The sequence below is a fragment of the Gadus chalcogrammus genome, chromosome 19, assembly GCF_026213295.1.
Source record: "Gadus chalcogrammus isolate NIFS_2021 chromosome 19, NIFS_Gcha_1.0, whole genome shotgun sequence".
Lineage (NCBI taxonomy): Eukaryota > Metazoa > Chordata > Actinopteri > Gadiformes > Gadidae > Gadus > Gadus chalcogrammus.
This window is the reverse complement of record NC_079430.1, coordinates 11,695,087-11,713,428: the sequence shown is the minus strand read 5'-3', so window position 1 is coordinate 11,713,428 and position 18,342 is coordinate 11,695,087. Positions and strand designations below refer to the sequence as shown.

General features: G+C 45.7%; 1 protein-coding gene across 2 annotated transcripts; it reads left to right on the top strand.

Moving 5' to 3' along the window:
- LOC130372421 (CD9 antigen-like) lies at positions 1-16,872 on the top strand. 2 transcript variants are annotated; one of them, XM_056578417.1, is made up of 8 exons: positions 1-190; positions 10,687-10,789; positions 14,036-14,133; positions 14,520-14,594; positions 14,718-14,819; positions 15,249-15,338; positions 15,689-15,772; positions 16,202-16,872. In XM_056578417.1, the coding sequence occupies exons 1-8, from the start codon at positions 122-124 to the stop codon at positions 16,265-16,267; spliced, it is 687 nt and encodes a 228-aa protein (XP_056434392.1). In that variant the 5' UTR covers positions 1-121; the 3' UTR covers positions 16,268-16,872. The 2 variants fall into 2 exon arrangements, with proteins under 2 accessions (XP_056434392.1, XP_056434393.1); XM_056578418.1 differs by lacking the exon at positions 1-190 and adding an exon at positions 7,180-7,432.
- The last annotated feature ends 1,470 nt before the right edge of the window (positions 16,873-18,342 follow it).

Genomic DNA, 18,342 nt, shown 5'->3' with positions numbered 1-18,342 from the left:
AGCGGCATTCTGTCCACAGCGCGCTCTACTCTCCTGCCAACACCGCCGCTGCAGACCGCACATCGACACTCTTCCTTTTGTCATTTAAAACCAAAGACAGAGAAATAACATATTTTCTAGAATGGGTGCACTAACCGGTGGAGAGTTATGCGTGAAATACCTACTTTTCATCTTCAATTTCGTATTCTGGGTAAGTGCTGCATTGATTGATGAGTCAATATGAAGATGGTTGTTTTTTACTAGGTCTGGGATCTAATAGTTAGCCTTTTTTCCTTGAACAAATAGGCCGGTTATTAACCGCGGTGAAGTTATATTAGGCAGACTTTCATTCGCAGGATCAAGCGCCTCACCCAGCGCGATAAGCGCAGGGCACCTCAGCGCTCTTAACCAGGGGTTTCCCTGGTTTATGTGGCAGACCTGTTTTGAATTCTAATGTGTAATGCAACTTTTTGAAGTAAATATTTGATTAGAAAATATTTTGTTTCAATTGCTTCCCTAGTAAGTGACAATGACTCCGAATCAATACCGGTGAAATACCTCCCTTATTATAATTTGTGTTTATATTATTTATATTATTTTACATAAATATGGGTTGAGCAGGTCAGCATAAAGGTATTGAAAATAATGACGATTTTTAGTCAATCAAACAATCCATTAATTTGGTGTTGGCGATACTCTGCCATTTTGAGATGCATCGAGAAAGTTTTAGGAATGTAAAATCCTAAAAAAACGAAATATAGGCTACTGTACCCTATAGGTTCATCGAATGTTTTTTGCCTCATCCCACACGAGAAACGCTGTGGCAGTTTCCTACGCATCAATGTCTCCCTATAATGACAAGTACTTTTAGGATTCGCTATTAAAGAGCCTGACACGTAAAACCCACAACCTCCTTTTTGGTTTTAAATGTGGTCAATTCACTTAAATGATCGTCAACATAGCAATTAATGCCATCCTATGACTGTCACTTAAATAAGTGAGACTTAAATTAGAGAAAAAAGGGGTAAAATCCTAAATTCTTGCCATTCTCCCCAAAACACTACGTGAACATTCCACTCTGCTGAACGCAAGGGGCGTTCCTTTCCTGACGTCAAACTACCTTTTTCCGAGGTAGTCTGACGTCACAACCAAGGGGCATTGGCGGTGCGGTCTGTGTGGACGAGTGGAGCTCTGTCTGGGCAGCGGTTTACTGCGGTGAGTTCCCCTAAGATAACATGTCAGTAGCATGACATGTTTGGTTCACACCCGATCCATCTGTGAAACCACTCATCACTGGTCCCTGTGCCCAAGGCTCACGCACGAAAGCCCTCCCCGGATGTCATTTCACCTGCCCTCGAGGCTTCCTCCGACCATGGACCTATTAAAGGCGCGTTCATGGTCCTGATTATAATGAGACGCTTCGTCAGTGATGACACTCACGCTTACGCGAGTTCCCGACAGCGACCGTCATGTGCACTGCGTTCGGAATCTTAAAGATCTACACAGCAGGGTTTTTGTATCCGATAAAAAACAGTCTGAACGAAACAGACCTTAGTAGGATCAGTTTAAAGTTCAAACCCCTTTATCTTCTTGTAGCCTATCACCTAGTACGCCTATCCTTTTGCATATTTATGAGAAGCACATTGTTTCCACTGGTTATGCTTGCACTTATGTAAGCATAGAAGTATGTGATATGATGGATGATTATTGATACCATATTGAGTAAAACTTTCATGTTCCGCCATGTTCATGCGCGTCACTAGTAAACCATCACCAACTGGGCAACTCTTATTAAAATCTGGCCCCATTTGCCAAACGGAAGTAGAATCATAAGAGCGTCATGGGGTGTCGTTCACGAGAACTTTCCGACATCGCGAAAATGTTTTTCCCCATAATTCCAAGAGATGTGAACGGGCCAAAAGCCTGCGATTCATGGACGCCAGCCTTCTTGTTGCCTTCAAAACAGTCAGAGTTTCTGGGAATTTAGGAGGTTGGGACCTTAAGATCGGAGGATATCGCCTTGAACACTCTGTTAAGTCTGAGATTTCCCTCGGAACTTCGTGCGGAAGTAGAGCAACCCGACGCTCCGAGATGACGTCACAACAATGGCTGCCCGTTTCATTGATAGACTAAAGTGAACTAGCAGCAAGCACTAAGAGGCCAACTTAACACCCATACTAACATTTGCAATACGATACATTATAGCTTACACTTATAAACATCAACTGATAAATTCTCCCTCATGTTGTTCAGCCATTGCAAGCAGTCCTAATAACTGACTCATCCGATTCAGAAAAGGAGCGCAAAGAGGTCCCTGCAGGCATCCATACTTGTTGTTATGAAGTCTATTCTCACAAACTATTTGTTTTTCCGGTTTTATGTCATATCCTACAAACGTTTCCTGAACACTCTTATTTCGGAGTGGGAAGGTTACGTAAAGACACGTAAGAGCTACTGAACCTCCGAGCTGCGTTGAAGGCGGCATCTGAGTCGGAAGTCGTGATATCCCCCATCTTTCTTTCGCCATTGCTCTCAGGCACGCCGCCTTTTTGCCATATGGTGCGTTCATTATGGGAGAAGCATTTTCGGTCCATTCTTTAATATGTCTGTGGTTATCACCAGGACCATGGCTGTTTCCCAAAGTGAAGGCTGTAACCTTGCTAGAACACTTCCTTGCTAGTCGTGTCCTATGGAGATGAGGCTAGAGTGCTGGCTAGAGTGCTGCCTAGCGTTTGTAGTGTTCAGAGTTTGGAACGACTTGCTAGTGTGGAAGCGCTTCTGCTTCCGCTTTTTAATACTGCTCCTTTGATAAATATTTTAATTGTTGTAATTGTTATTGGCGACAGTAGTATGTTTAAAAACCATGGCTCGTTGAGGATCCATCGATGCATCCTTGAAAAATCTCGTAGCGTCCTTAAAGGCCCACTATGCAACTTCGGGCATTTCTTCGCTGTTTTCTTGGTTTTGGCACGCACAATTCTCTACAGAGCGCCCCCTACAGCTTCGTAGTAGATATTTTACAACACTGTCGTAACAACTCGTTGACGACCCATCCCCATGCACTTCTACGCGAGCCATGTGCAGGGGTGGACTGGGACAAAAATTCAGCCCTGGCATTTTCTGTCCAGACCAGCCCACTACATTATCAGCACTAGGGGTGGGACAAGAGACGAACGGGAAGAACCCTGTATGTACTTTATTAAAACAATTTAATCAAGTACATACATCCGAATAATAGTACAGCACTGCAAATAGCAGTGCAAATTGCCTTTTTTTGTTTTTGTTTTTCAAGTTTGTGTCTCTTGTGCTGCTGACAAGAAAGGTATGAAACCTGAACAGGAAGTTAACAGACATCCTGTGGTCGCTGCATCTCCACCCCCCATATCTACATAGCTACAAAACGCTTGTTAAATGTCACACTTGATCCAACGCTAATTTCTCTCTTGCAGTTTTTAGTCTGTGAATGGGAAAATCTTTTTGTGTAAGCCCAGCATTAGTTAAAAGCAGACCCGGACAATAACAACAAAATATCCTGACAAATAATCTAAATAGAAACATATTACAGACAGTAGCAGAGCTGAAACGCATTTGTTTCAAATGTGACTCAGTCATTGTGAAACCATAAATAGAGAATTTAATTTTTTTTACCTGTAGCTGCGAGAAAAAGTCTAAGATATGAATTAATTACTCGTGGGAGTCGCGGACTCCCACGACTCCGGCCCATGCCATGAGGTCCCGCCCACCCTGGTTTCTGTTGTGATTGACAGCACTGCCAGGGCTCTCTGAGCCTGTCAGCCCATGATTGATTGACAATGACAAACATAGACCAATAATCTGTGTCGATGCTGGCCACACACTGCTAGCCCTCTGTTGCCCATTGGCCGGCCCAATTGGAGGGAATTTAGAGAGAGAGAAAAAAACAAAACATAGCGGACCGGACCGGCCCACATTGGGTCAACGGCCCACCGGGACGATGCCCGGTATGCCAGATGGCCAGTCCACCCCTGGCCATGTGCATTTGTTTTCAAAGAAGCCGGCGAATGCGTGGAGCCATGTCCGAAGTAGATGTTCATAAAGTGTAGGCAAGGTTATACATTTTTAAAATAATGTATTTGTATTGCAATAAACATAAATCCATCATTTTTTATAGTTGACGGGGAGAATTTATATCCTAGATTATAATTGTTTCTTCTTAGGTATCTTAGGTTGAACAGAACAATCAGTGTAAGAGTGTTGGCCAACATAATAATCTAAATAAACAAGAACCTGGATTCGGGGATTAGTGCTGCTATCCATTTGTATTTACGAAGTGGTAAAGTCGCAAATCTCCCAGCTTTCTTGCGGCATTTCACTGAGGCACGCCCCCTTTTGGTCGTAGTATCTCGTCGCTTTCAAAGTACAGCGAGCAGAACTGTACGGCCGTTTCTCAATTCCTAGCACGCGTGCTACGGACTCGATGACTTGCTAGCACGTACTTGGCAAGTCTGTACTTCAAGCACATACTTGCGAGCACGCGAGTACGTACCTGCAATTGGAACAGCAGCGGACTCGATGACGTCACCACCTCTGCTCGTCCGTTAACTGTGCTACGGCCTCATTTAGGCATACACTACTGAACAATATAAACAAATGATATAAAACAAAATCCCAGCCTCTTTCATTTTCAAATAGTATGTAAATATTCTGAATGAATAAAAATTGAAAAGATATGCGTGTCCTGTCATGTGTATAAGCTATACACACACGACTTTATATATATATATTTAGTGAGGTCCCCCCTTCACTTTAGGCGTCTTTGAGTGTTATTAATTATTATTATTCTTCATGTTTAACCTCTGTTTTCCTTTTATTCCTAGTCTGTTTTACATAGTTTTGAAGGATGACTATATGCTCTGTAAGGTGACCTTGGGTGTCTTGAAAGGCGCCTCTAAATTAAATGTATTATTATTATTATTATTATTATTATATATTTATATATTATCGTATATTATTATTATTATTATATTATATATCATATAAATATATAAGTTAAGAGTAACTTAAGCTACAGTTGTGCGTCTTCTCCATATTGTCCGCCATCGTACTGCTGCGAGTGCGAAATGCATCCTGGGATTTATAGCGGGAGCAAGCACACACGAGCCACCTCCGATGCATGCTCGGTGAAACGGCGATATCGAGCACGCATCCAGAACACTTCCGGGTTTTACGACAGTACTCGCTTGATGCGTGCTTCGAATTGGAACAGTGCTCGGGCAAGGACTGATGACGTTTCACGAGTCCACGAGCACGCACAAGTACGCGAATTGAGAAACGGCTTACAACTCGCAAAGAAGATGGCTGCGCCCATAGTTAATGGGGGATGAGATGTATTTTCTTTCTATTTGTACCACGTTGGTGGTTTTAATGTCGTTTTTAAAACCTCTTACACACTTGATTTCATTGCTGCTTTAATCCGGTCACCAATATATGCATTGCACGGTCTTGCTTTGCGTGCAATTAAATGTAAAGTTTTGTTTTGAAGCTGGTTTGCTAAAGAGGCTATGTTGCTAATGATGACTAGCCTGCTACTACTCCCCCTCGTGGCCCGACAGAAACACAAATGGCAAACTGGAAGGCTGGAGCAAGGGAAATACGTCACGTTCTCGCTGAAGCTGGTCGTTCGTACCAGCGTACCATCCGAATGGATAGCATCAGTCTGTATCTGGGGGACGAGACAGACGAACAGCAAAACACCCATGGAAACAAAGGTGTTTATATGGTTCCAAGCAAGCTAGAAACATACAGGGCTCACAACAAAATGGTTGAGCAAACACATTTGTACAGAGACTATCAACATCAAGAATACCACGAAGACAAAGTTCACCCAAGGGTACTTTCAATTATAAAAGCAACACGGCCAAGTCGGCGTCTGATTTGCAGTCTTCTTTTTCTTTCAGTTCACGCTATTCCTGAAAAGCTTGCCCAACGTTTACTCGTGTCTGGCCTCTCTGTCGGTCCGTCTCCCTTTTCTCTTCTGTTCCTCCGACATTGGGTTTCTCTGTCTCTTTTTATTCGGCTGATCTATGATGAATGTAACAATCCCTTAGTTACTTGTGTTTATTATATCGAGCCGGTTCCGTGTTTGGGGGTCTGTGCCGTAAAGCAATTCGTTACTTCGCGAGACCCGAGACTCCCGCGAGAGTGGGCGGCGGGTCGCCGGCAGAAACATATTCCTTTTCTCCGCCAAGATGCGCAAAGGGGAGTCGAAACAACGAACAATCGAACACAAATGTATAATAGAACCATCGCAATGACTCTTAGCCTGTTATATTAAGGTAAATCAAGCCAAAAAAGTTGCATAGTTCCCCTTTCACTCGTGTCTGATCTATTTTCTGGTCCATTCTTCTTTTGTTCCACCGACAGTTGCCTCTTGGGTCCCTTATCAGTCGATTGATCCATGATGAATGCAACAATTGCCTCGTAACTGGCTGTTTATATCTAGCCGGTGCCATGTTTGGGTGTGTGTCTGTGCCGTAAAGCATTTTCGAAACTACAATATGACTACATTTTCGAGGCGCGATTGGATACTTCCGCTGCGTCACATCCGGATTGTGTCGGTCCGAACATAGAGCAAGTTGCATATGCGCTTTTTCCTTGGAGAGGTGACATGGAGCAATGACACACCCACCAAACGACCCAGGAATGGTTGCAGAACCATCAGAATAACTCTCAACCAGCATAATTAATGTAATTTTGGCTTAAAAAAGTTGCATAGTGGGCCTTTAAATGGTTGGCCGTTGAGCATGCTTCCTTCACTTTGGGAAACAGCCATGAATGCGGCTTTAATCTCGGACTTGTGAGAGTCGACCGAAAGCAGTGATGACGCTCTCTTTGTATTTGAACCACGTTGGCCATTTTTCACTCACACCCTTGATTACTTTGCTACTTTATTCCGGTCACCAATTAATGCATTGCACGGTCTTGCTGATGCAAAGTTGTGTTATTTGTTTTCGGGCTGGTTTGCTAAAGAGGCTAATGTAGCTAACAATAAACAACGACTAGCAAATTTCATGACACAATCACAAAGAGGAACGGGAACAGCACAAATGTTCCGAGGCCGGAAAGGACGTCAAAAGCAACTCGGAAGGGTGCCCGAAGCATCTGGATCACACCATCACCCTATAGCCCCGCCCCTCGGCTGCGCGTCATAGGTTAACAATTTAAATCACAGGTGAGACACGTTAAGGTGTGGCCCTATTCACAGCCCTAAAAGAATACCCTTTCCGTGTCCCACCTTCTTTCAATTTCTTCCCCCACTGAAGAAGCGGGATTACTCTAAAAAGAGCAGGTTCTTTCTCGCTTTGAGGCGATTTTTGTGTTGTACCTCTTGTTTCGACTGATAGTTTCGACCGACACCATGGCGGCAATCCAGTGCATCAAGTACTTGATGTTTGTCTTCAATTTTCTCTTCTGGGTAAGGTCCACAAGGTCTTGATTATAATGTGGGTAAGGTCCACAAGGTCCTGATTATAATGTGCTGGTTTTATCCCAGATACTAGCATGGTGAAAGCGTGAATGTGAGGATTATTTTGAGTTAAAACATTCAATGCTGGTGGACGATACTTAATGTTGTTGTTCACTCTCGGTTTTGCATTATTTGCGCATATTATTATATTTTGAGGGTATCGGTAAACAGTTTTTATTGGGTTTATATTGAACAAAGAGCTGCCCTTCGGGAACCATGGTTACAAGTCTAGCTCTGTAATTTTGAGTACGGACACTGTTTTATTAATCTCTTCTATGAACATGACTGATACAACTTCACACGACCGAACATAAACGGAGAGATAAGAGCGGTTTCGTGTATTTCGGCCAAGAGGTTCTCCATCAGGATCAACCAGCTATGCCGTAGTTTGGCATGGCAGATCATTGTATAATATTCAGTTAATGACAGATAATCAATGAAACGTCCTGTTTAATTAATTATCGCAAATCACATCATCTCTTCCCTGAGCAGTACAACTCGCCGTATAGAAAACTAAAAATACAATAGCCTAGCGAGATAAGCCTATCTGTGCTAATGTCCTCTCCTGGTAGTTTCAAGTTAGCCCTAGAATTAGTTCAATAAGAGCTGCATGCACTCTCTAGGGCACCAGAGTTCAAGCTCAAGCGTTGGTTTAATCTTGTACATAAAACCAAGCAGAACCCATTACAATTAAATATTAACTTGATAACCACAAGTGGCTAGTCTGTTCCCCTCCACTAGCAGGGAATGTGGAGGGAGATTAGATTGTTTAAATGGATGGATTCAGTTGTCATGGCAAGATGAGGTTTAAGGCCAGGGACACAAACATGTGTCCTCCCTGGCCAAGTCTAAAGTTTGGTAGATGTTTTACAGAATCTAACTTTCACTTTGCTAGTTTATGTGACATTTTACTACCGATATGTGGGCTGATTGTGTTTGTATGTGTGTTACATTCTTATGAAGATATTATTGTAGCAAAAGTCTTTAGCACCTGTAACTGCAGATTTTGTATGCGTACACTAAAGTCTAACAGTACATATGATGTCGTAAACATTTTTTCTACCATTGTAAACACTAAATAGGGTCTACGAGCTCACAAGTCTGTGACCGGTGCACAAATAACATCCTGTGCATCACAACATCAGTTGGTGCAAAACGGCATGCACACTTCTTGCATCCTTTTTGGGGGTTCCCCTTTGATTCCAGTACTGTTGTGACAGTTGAGTCTTCAGACCAACTTCCTCTATGGCTTATATTACTACAACTCATGTTGATTCAAGGCAGTGAGGGAGGTGCTGCCATTGCAAAACAAAACAACACACTTCTGCATAGTCCCCGAATATTATTTTGTAGTATAGGGACACGGTTCATCTTTTTTGTGATGGTCCAATTACTTACAATTAGTTTGTCCATGGATTGATGAACCAATCCAATTTCCTGACGCTGACGCAGTTAGGAAAGGGTGCTTGGGTTAATTTATAGACTAAATCTTATCTCAACGGCGGGTGGCCATAAAGCTGTCCTTTTTATATATGTGCCAGTTTCGGAAGCTTTGTAGTAGGCCGTTAAATGTCTAAACATCAGAATCCCCTGTAAATTGTTTACAGGGGACTCTTGACTTGAGATCTTTAGGTGTAGAACAGCTGAACACCATCCGTGAAGAGACCTCATTCTCTATCCCAGTGGTTTGCTATAGTACCCCTGTAGTTCTTGGTGATGTTGCTGCAACATGGGTAGGTTTGAGTAATGTTTTAAATCGTATGACCCATGTTTTTCTTTTAACCCTGGTTGAGGTGCTGACGCTACGTCTGCTCCGTGATGACTGTAGCCAGGCTGACTCTTTCACTTCCACCGCTGTAGCTTCCACACAGTAGCCACGGGGCTATTGAAAAGCGAAAAATAAAAAGCAACACATTGACCACATTGCGAATTCCTCACACCACTGCGGCCTCCAAAGACAAATTATATGGTATGTCTTTACTTAACCAGGTATGTGTGCATTGTGGGACACACCGCCAAGAAGGCCATTCTTTCTCCACGGCCCACGCTCTGTCTTGATGTGTTTTTGTGGTTTAACACGGGCTACCACTACATCGAGAATGCCAGCAACAAGCCTTTTTTGCAACACAAGACGTCACTCTGGTGTTATGCTGTGTGTGTGACATGCCGGCTGGAAGGAATCACTTGCGGTAAATCAATCATTTAGTCGGCGGTCAGTAGAGCATTAGTAGTCATTTTGCTGTCTCATGCTCGTGTCAACTGTTATGCCAAACGGCAGTTCAGAGTGCTTGTCAAGGCGTCACTGGCGTTAGGTTGTCTTGGCGCCTGCCTGAGAGTGTCGTCAAAGTTTTGCTTTTTAGCAATTCTAGACTACTAGAGACGCGCCCCAATTAAAGCAGCAGTGAACTTACTGAGTTGACATCCTGGCCTCCTCCGATAGTTTTGGTTGTTTAACCAGAAATACGGGCTTCTTGTCTCTATGAACCCGTCGCAGGCCATTGACCCCCTTCTCAGAGAGCGTATCTTGTATCGTGTTCTCACCCGAGAGCCGCATTGGCTTGTTTGTCTGGTTCCTGTGTGTGTGATTAGGCATCCATTTATTTTGGAAGCAAGTCAGGTTTTGTGTGTATAGTGTTGAAAGGTGTGAGTGTGTTTTTGTCTTTTGAGTTTGCTTTGCTTTTGTCCTTTTATGAGTTTGCTTGTGAATGTGAATATGACCCAAACACATGTCTGCTTGGATTGTGTCCACTGCCCTGATTCAAGGAGTCAGTCCATGGAGACGTGTCGCCTGTCAGCGGCTTATAATGCAGGCCGTGTGAGGAGTCTTGTATTGGTGGGGAGAGAGGGAGAGAAACAGAAAGTCTGCAACCACTTGAAGAGCATGTTACACCTTTTTATCTTAAGAATGTTGTATGGAGTTGGTGTATGTGTGTAGTTCAAGGCCCAATCCCATTTCTACCCCTTACGCCTTCCCCTTACCCCTTCAAAACAAGGGGGAAGGGGAAGGGGTAAGGGGTAGAAATGGGATTGGGCCTTAGCGGCCTCACCTGGCAAAGTCTGAAAGGACACAGGAGCTGGGCGAGGCTGCACACCTGACGCAAAACCAGCCATCTCGACCCACAAATGTGTAAAAACCTGGTTTTGTCCTGTCAGAATATAAAAAAAAAATTTAACCTCCATTCTGGCCGTGTGTGTGTTTGTAGCTGGCCGGGACGGGTGTGCTGGCCGTAGGACTGTGGCTGCGCTTCGACACCAGGACGGCGGCCTTGTTCGAGGGACCGGACGCCCCTACGGTCTTCTTCACCGGTGAGCCAATCGGTGCTTTTCACCACTGCTGTGTTGCCCTCGAAGCTCAAAAATGAAATGGCCAATAGGTTATTAATTCTTTTTAGGTTTGAGTATTTGGGATGGTAAAAATGCAGAGTTGCATGGTACAGCAGATGTGTGGCTGGGTTTTTCCGCTCTGGTAGATTCCAAGTTATTTTTTAACCATGGCTGCAATAACGTCCTTTTATTTCATACAAATATTAATTTCACTTCTGTGTTTTAGTTGCAGCTCTGGTTAGAGACCCCTTTGCATTTTGTCAAGTGAAAAAAAAAAAAACTCTCCACAACTGGCAGACTCCCACACTCCTATCACCCACTCCCAATCTTTGTTTCCACCGACCCACCAGCTCTCTTACATGATTACCCTACAGAAAGGGGTTGATCTCCAACCGAACACGCGCCATTTACCTCCCTCGTCATTCACTCCATGCCTGTTTGGTGGTGGGTGGGCTGAGGCTGTGGGGAACCATAACATTAGATGTAGATCTACAGCAGCAATCGCAAAGCTCAGAGTGGGATTCCTGGAATATGTAACATGGTTATCAAAAGCTTTTTCTTTTAGGGGCGTTGACTCGGAGAAACGGTGCTGGTTTCTTGTGTTTTCTTTTTTATATTTCAATTCAACTTTATTTCGCCATGTAAACAAATACTAGGAATTTGAATTGTTCTTCTCCATGCAGGCAACACACAGTAAAACAGAAGGACAAAAACACCATACAAGGACAAACGGTACCCTTATGAGCAATAAATGAATAGGAATGGAGATAGTGCAGTGTTAAATATCTGATGGTTTTGACAGAAGGGTCTCCAGAGGTGCAGTCATTGGTATACAGGGAGAAGAGCAGGGGGGGGATGGCACACGACCCTGCGGGGCACTGGTGTTAACTGTGCCGGGCTGTGAGAGATGTGGGCCCAGCCTGACATGCTGAGTACTGTTGGTGAGGAAGTCTGTAATCCATGAACGGAGGAGGGGGTGAATGTTCAGATGGGTCAGTTTTGCTGTGGAGGAGGTCGGGGATGGTGGTGTTAAAGGCAGAGCTGTAATCCACAAACAGGAGTCTTGCGTAGGTGTTCCGATTGTCCAGATGTTGTAGAGTGAAGTGCAATGTTGATTGCATCGTCAACCACCATGAGGTGGTCGGCGGATGCTTTGAGATAAGAGAGGACCAAGCGTTCAAATGATTTCATGACTACAGAGGTGAGGGCGACTGGTCTGTAGTCATTCAAGCAGGTGATCTTGGGCTTTTTCGGCCCTTTAATGATGACGCCAGATTTAAAGCAGGCAGGTACTCGGCATAGTACTAGTTACTGATTAAAAAAAAACAACAACTCTGTTGCCACAGAGACCGGCCACTCCTTATCTGCCATTGTCTGCTGTTAGTGGGCTGGGCCTACAGAGCCGGTCATGCAGGAGAAATGTCATGCTGTCCAGGCCCAGTGCACCAACAATCACAACCCACAGCGTTTGTCATTCCAGAGGAACCAAACACCACAGCCCGTTTCTCATCAATTCCTTCCTTGTTTGCTTCGTGCTGAATTGTTTCTATGTCAAGTGACCTTGCCTTGCCCTGGTCTTGGCCAACCTGAAACATTAGGTTAACCAGTGTTTTGACGGTGCCATCTCCGGGTGTGCTCTTGAATAAAGAATCAAGTGTCCGACCTCAAGCGGCCGTTGCCTCATTTGTCTATCTCTGGCCTTGGCCTGCTTACTCAAACAGATAACACACCGGTCAACTGTTACCTCACAGACTGTTACAACCACAGGCCACAGTTAATTTGTGGCAACCTCCTGTCTGCAGAGAACCCTGTTTAAACCCTGGCTGGCGGCCAGCATGGCCTCCCCAGACGGGCGGCCTTGATCCCCCATTTTAGGCCGCAAGAACAAAGGCCACCCTAGGCTCGGGTTGCACGGTATTCACTAAGCGTTTCATGTGGGACGGAGGTTTGCTGCTCGGAAACCTCCAACACTTACCCGTGGCCAACTATGTTGCGTCCTACTGCTGACGACCCAGCAGCAAAGGAATGTTTGTTTACATCTCTGGCCTCCTCGAGAGCGCGCCGTGATGCGTCCGCCGTCTGCAGTGCTAATTGGAGCGCTAGGTGGTTGAAAGAAAGGCCTGTTGGTGTCTTTAAAAGGGTTTCCTCAGAGCGACCGTGCCGGGACGGCTGTGCAGGCATTGGCCCTCGTGCGTGTGTGCGTGCGTTTGTGTGTATCCAGCTGAATCTGTCATCTTGATTGTGTGTGTGTGTGTGTGTGTGCGTGCACACGAGGGCAAGGCGGCATAATGGTGGCACTGTGCTGAAGTCAGGGTAGATGAGGCCAAATCTGGTCCACAGTGATGCTTGTCCCTCCCCACGCGCACGGACAGACGCACGCGCACGCCAATAAATACAGGCCTCTCTCTTTGTTTTGGAACAGGGATGCTTTTGTTTTTTCACTCTTTTGTTTTCCCTCAATCTCAAGAACTGTCACAGTGAGAATGATTCCTCCCTCTTCTTTCTGTCGTGTTTTTCCATCCGACTGCAAAGTGGGCTGATGTGTTGCCGATTTGATGTAGAAATGACAAACATCTTGGTGCCTGTGTACACGTACTCAAGTTAATTGAAATTCCCCCCCCCCCACTGCCTGCAATCTTTCATTGTGTCAAATCTATATTTGCAAATGAGTCATAATGTTTTTGACTCATAGCTGCTTTCTACAGACAATGACTCCCCATCTCAACACTAAAGAGGCTTCAGAGAGTTTCTTTTTAACTACCATTTACCCCAGCATTCGCTGTTCTGAAATCAACATCTGACTGTCCACAACGCACATTTTAAGCCTGTGCTTACATTGCGGAACAACAGTTGCGGAACAAGCTGCCTCAGTGTCGTAGCCGGCCTCACAACCACATCTAGAGCCAACCTAAATAGAAAACAAACCACCACTGGGCATCCAGATGATCTTACGGTATGACGACTGGTGCTGGAACTGTTTGGTTACACTTGATAATAAGGATGCATTAATTAACACTCGTAATACAGTATCGGGGAAGTTAAGTATATAAATATATATATGATAAAATGTCTAAATCGATAATGCCATTATTAAATGACTAGACTATTAACTTCGATAATTGTTGTAAATGCTTGTCACTGCAAGAATTAATGTTAATATCTTGCGTGCGGCTTTGTGCCGTGCCTGACCTGTGTTGGTGGCTGTCGTTTTTGGGTTGCGTGTGCTAGGCGTGTACATCCTGATTGCGGCGGGGGCGCTGATGATGGTCGTGGGCTTCCTGGGATGCTGCGGCGCCATCAAGGAGTCTCCCTGCATGCTAGGATTGGTGAGGAGGACTCTTTAGCATCCATCACCACCACCACTCCACCTGTCGTCGCACACATTAAAGGTCCCATGACATGCTCACCAGGTGTGAGGGTGATTAGCCGCTACAAGCCGTTTGGAAAAGACTGGCCCCTTATGACATCGCAAGTGGGTGTGTTCACCTAGATTTACGCTGTATAGATCAGTCTACCAGCCTACCCAGGGGTTTGTAGCAAATGTTGCTCATCTATCCGTCGCACATCTAGGGGGACACGCCCACTTGTGATGTCATAAGGGCAAAACGGCTTGTAGCGGCTAATCACACTCGCAGCTGGTGGTGTAACATGGGACCTTTTAAATAGTTACATTTTTGACGAGACTAACGTGTGTGTTGACCTGTTTTTCTAGTTCTTCTTCTTCCTGCTCGTCATCTTCGCGATTGAAGTGGCTGCCGGGATCTGGGGCCTGTCCAACAAAGACCGGGTACGGAGACCCACAAACTCGTGCCTGGGTGTAGCACGCACACGTCTCCTTCTCTGATTCTGGCATTCATGCGTTTCCGTCTGTGAACCTCGGCGCTGAGCTCTCACCGTCTCGCCGTTTTAGGTGGTGGAGGACGTGACGGAGTTCTACAAGCAGACCTACGCCAACTACAAGGACACCCGCCAGGAGGCCCTGAAGGAGACGCTGCGGCTCATCCACTTCGGGGTGAGACGAGGGACCGGTGCAGGGATCAGAACCATGTCGGTGGATCCACCATGGTCCAGCTCCCCTCACTAGGGAGGGCTCCATGTCAAACATGCGTACAATAACGAGGGAGTCATTGTACGCTTGAGTTCAGAGTTTGTCATGAGGGCTCTTAATTCTTGGACGCATTCCCATATTATGTCTCCTCCCTGGAATAATTCGAACTATGACCCGTTAGGAAATTTGTAAACAAGTCTAAAATCAGAGGCTATATCCACGGACCACCCACTCGCCATAGCTCACTGTGTTCAACGTCTATATTGCCACCGCAGTAGGTCACTGTTGAACAAATCAGATCTGCATCGCCACTGTGTTAAACGTCTCGGGGTCTGTATTGCCACCAGTGGAACTGATGATGTGGTGGTGGTTGTGTCCCCCCCCCTCTCCCAGCTGGACTGCTGCGGCCCCACAGGGACCGTGATCGACGCAGCCAAAGACATCTGCCCCAAGAAGGAGGGCCTGGAGGTCCTCATTACCACGGTAATGCATTTTTACCCAGCTTTTACCCTGTTAATGGGACGCATAATTTGCTGCATTTCCTCCCCTCTATCTCCCATACCTTTCTCTCTATAATAAAGCATAAAAATGCAACAAAACCCTTACGAGCCTAGAGTTAGGCCCAATCCCATTTCTACCCCTTAAGCCCCTTCCCCCTTCCCCTTCCCCTTACCCCTTCCCCCTTCAAAACAAGGGGGAGGGGTAAGGGGTAGAAATGGGATTGGGCCTTAGTATCTGACCACGGCGTGGCAGACGTGTGCGTACCCAGTAAGGTGGAGGAATGACGGGGCTGGTCGGCTGACGTGATCTTCTGGTTGTCTTTGTGTTGCCAGAGCTGCCCCGCTGCCATCGACGAGGTGTTCAACGGCAAGCTGCACATCATCGGAGGGGTGGGCATCGGCATCGGGGTCATCATGGTGAGTGTGGACCTCCCCAGAGGGGGGTACGAAGGGTACACCCACTCCATGGCTCCTCCCCCAGGCTGACCCCCAGATAGAAACCCAATGATAAAGGGTTTGCAGAACATAGTTTTTAAAGTGCAGAGTGCTGCAATGTGAGTTTTAACTTGTGGGAATTTGAGGAGCAATATTAGGCTTTTTATAGAGATATAATGTAATATAGATTATAACGTGGTGGGTGAGCACGGGTAGTGCCCATACCACATGGTGTGTATGCCGTAGTCGTCAAGCAGAAAAACAGCTCGCACCTTTTCTATCTAAAGGCAAACTGAATGTACGTGTCGCAAGATCAACAGCTGCAATTCCATTTATGAGTCAAGCTGCCTTGTTTACACTTGTTTACACTTATGAGTCAAGCTGCCTTGTTTCCTCCTCCACCCTTCGCAGATCTTCGGCATGATCTTCAGCATGCTGCTCTGCTGCGCCATCAAGAAGTCCCGGGACTTTGTCTAAACTGGCCCACCAGCATCTCCATTAACTTATGTTTATACCCCCGCCCCTCCACATCCACCTCGTCACTGCTTTAGATTTCCCTGTTTTTATACATTTCGTTTTTTACCAGTAATCCAATAGCCTTTAGCCGTCTGTGGCACTGCCCCCTGCTGGATGGACCAAGGGTCCCGTGAGAGCTGGGGGGCTGTGCGGCTCTCGGCCCTGTAGATGTTCATATTTGCGGGGTTCTTCGTTCACCTCTCCTTCCTTTTTTAATACGTTGCATGATTTGTTATTACAATAACCCAAAAGAATATGAGTTTGCTTTAAATATCTGTCTTTTTATTTTAATCTATGTATATGGATGAGTATGAAGGATACTAGGCCAAGATTACTTATTTTTGTGGTATGTAGGACGATCATTTTGGTACATACCAGTCAAACAAGGATATTTGGCACATGATGTACGTTATAACTGCATATCAGACCCACATAATGGTGTTTAACATGAATTTAAAATAGCCTGTGCAGTCTAGTTTTTCAGCTAGTGTTGACTTGTGTTAATTTAAGAAACTTGGATTTCTTCTAATGCAAGTTGTTTTGACAGGTAAAGATTGTATCATTTGTGATGGCAAATAAACTAATCAGGTAGACCTCGGTGGACTTTCTTCTGCATGATTCAACTATGTTCTTACAGATGATTACAGATGATTACAGATGATGACATGACTAATCTCATTGTCGACAAAAACAAATCTTGATAAACCAACAGGTGCCATGAGAAAAGTGCATACATTAATTTAATTGTGACTATCCAGATGCGCTAAAATAAAAACCAAAAACAATTCCAGTTTTTCAGCCCCATGTGTCAACTTAAATTTTTACGTCAGTCTGACAACGGATTACTAATTCAAATACGTAGAAAAGATGGTAAAACGATAGTTACGAATGTAACTACGGTTCTATGAATCCTGGATGACCGCCAGAGGCGGTGCTTAAAGCACTGGATCTCCACCTCGCCTATGCGCATTTCGAGTACCTAATACCAACATAGTCACCTGTGACCCCCACCTGACACCGGGAAGGCTATATCTTCCGGTGTCATTAGAGGATCTGTTCCTAGAATCTTCTCGCGAGAACACAAGGATTCTGAGTGAGTGAACGCTCTGGCGGTCATCCAGGATTCATAGAACCGTAGTTACATTCGTAACTATCGTTCTATTTCATCCTTACTGACCGCCAGAGGCGGTGCTTAATGCACTGGATGACCCATAACAAAAAGGTCACAAAGAATCCAACACCCACCTCACTCATTGGAGGTAGCAGAGCTTGGCAGTAGGACCACACTCATCGGGTGGGGACTGGCGACGTTGACGCGGTAAAACCTTGTAAAGGTGCCCGGTGACGTCCATGATGCCGCGGCACAGATCAACTCCAGGGGTACACCTCTTAGTGCGGCCCACGATGTCGACACGCTTCTGGTGGGGTGCACCTCAACCCGGATGGCGGGGGGCGGCCACCGGCCACATGGGCGTGTTTAATGGTGTCGACGACCCAGTGGGACAGCCTCTGTTTAGACAAGGCAGAACCTCTGTTAGGGCCACCGTGACACACAAACAGTTGTTCGGACTGCCGTATACCGGCCGTAGCAGCAATGTAAGCCCTAAGCGCCCGTACCGGGCACAGCATCTCGGACTCATTCCCCTCAGATGGGGAGTTAAAACGTGCCAGCTGGATAGGCTGGTTAAAATAGGTGCGTGAAAGCACCTTGGGCAGGAACGCCACATTGGGCCATAAAACCACACCTGAGCCATCAGGGTTCCACCGCAGGCATGTATCTGCCACGGATAGGGCGTGCAACTCCCCGACCCGCTTCGCAGTGGTAATGGCGAGCAGAAAAGCCACCTTCATGGACAGCCAATTCAACACTATCTGGGTCAGAGGCTCAAAAGGAGGTGATGACATGGCCTCCAGCACCAGGGGCAGGTCCCAAGCTGGAGTCCTCAGAGTCCTAGGGGGACGCAGCCTCAGGGCCCCCCTAAGGAAGAGGGACACCAACCTGTGGCAACCCATTGTGGCTCCGTCGACCATCTCAT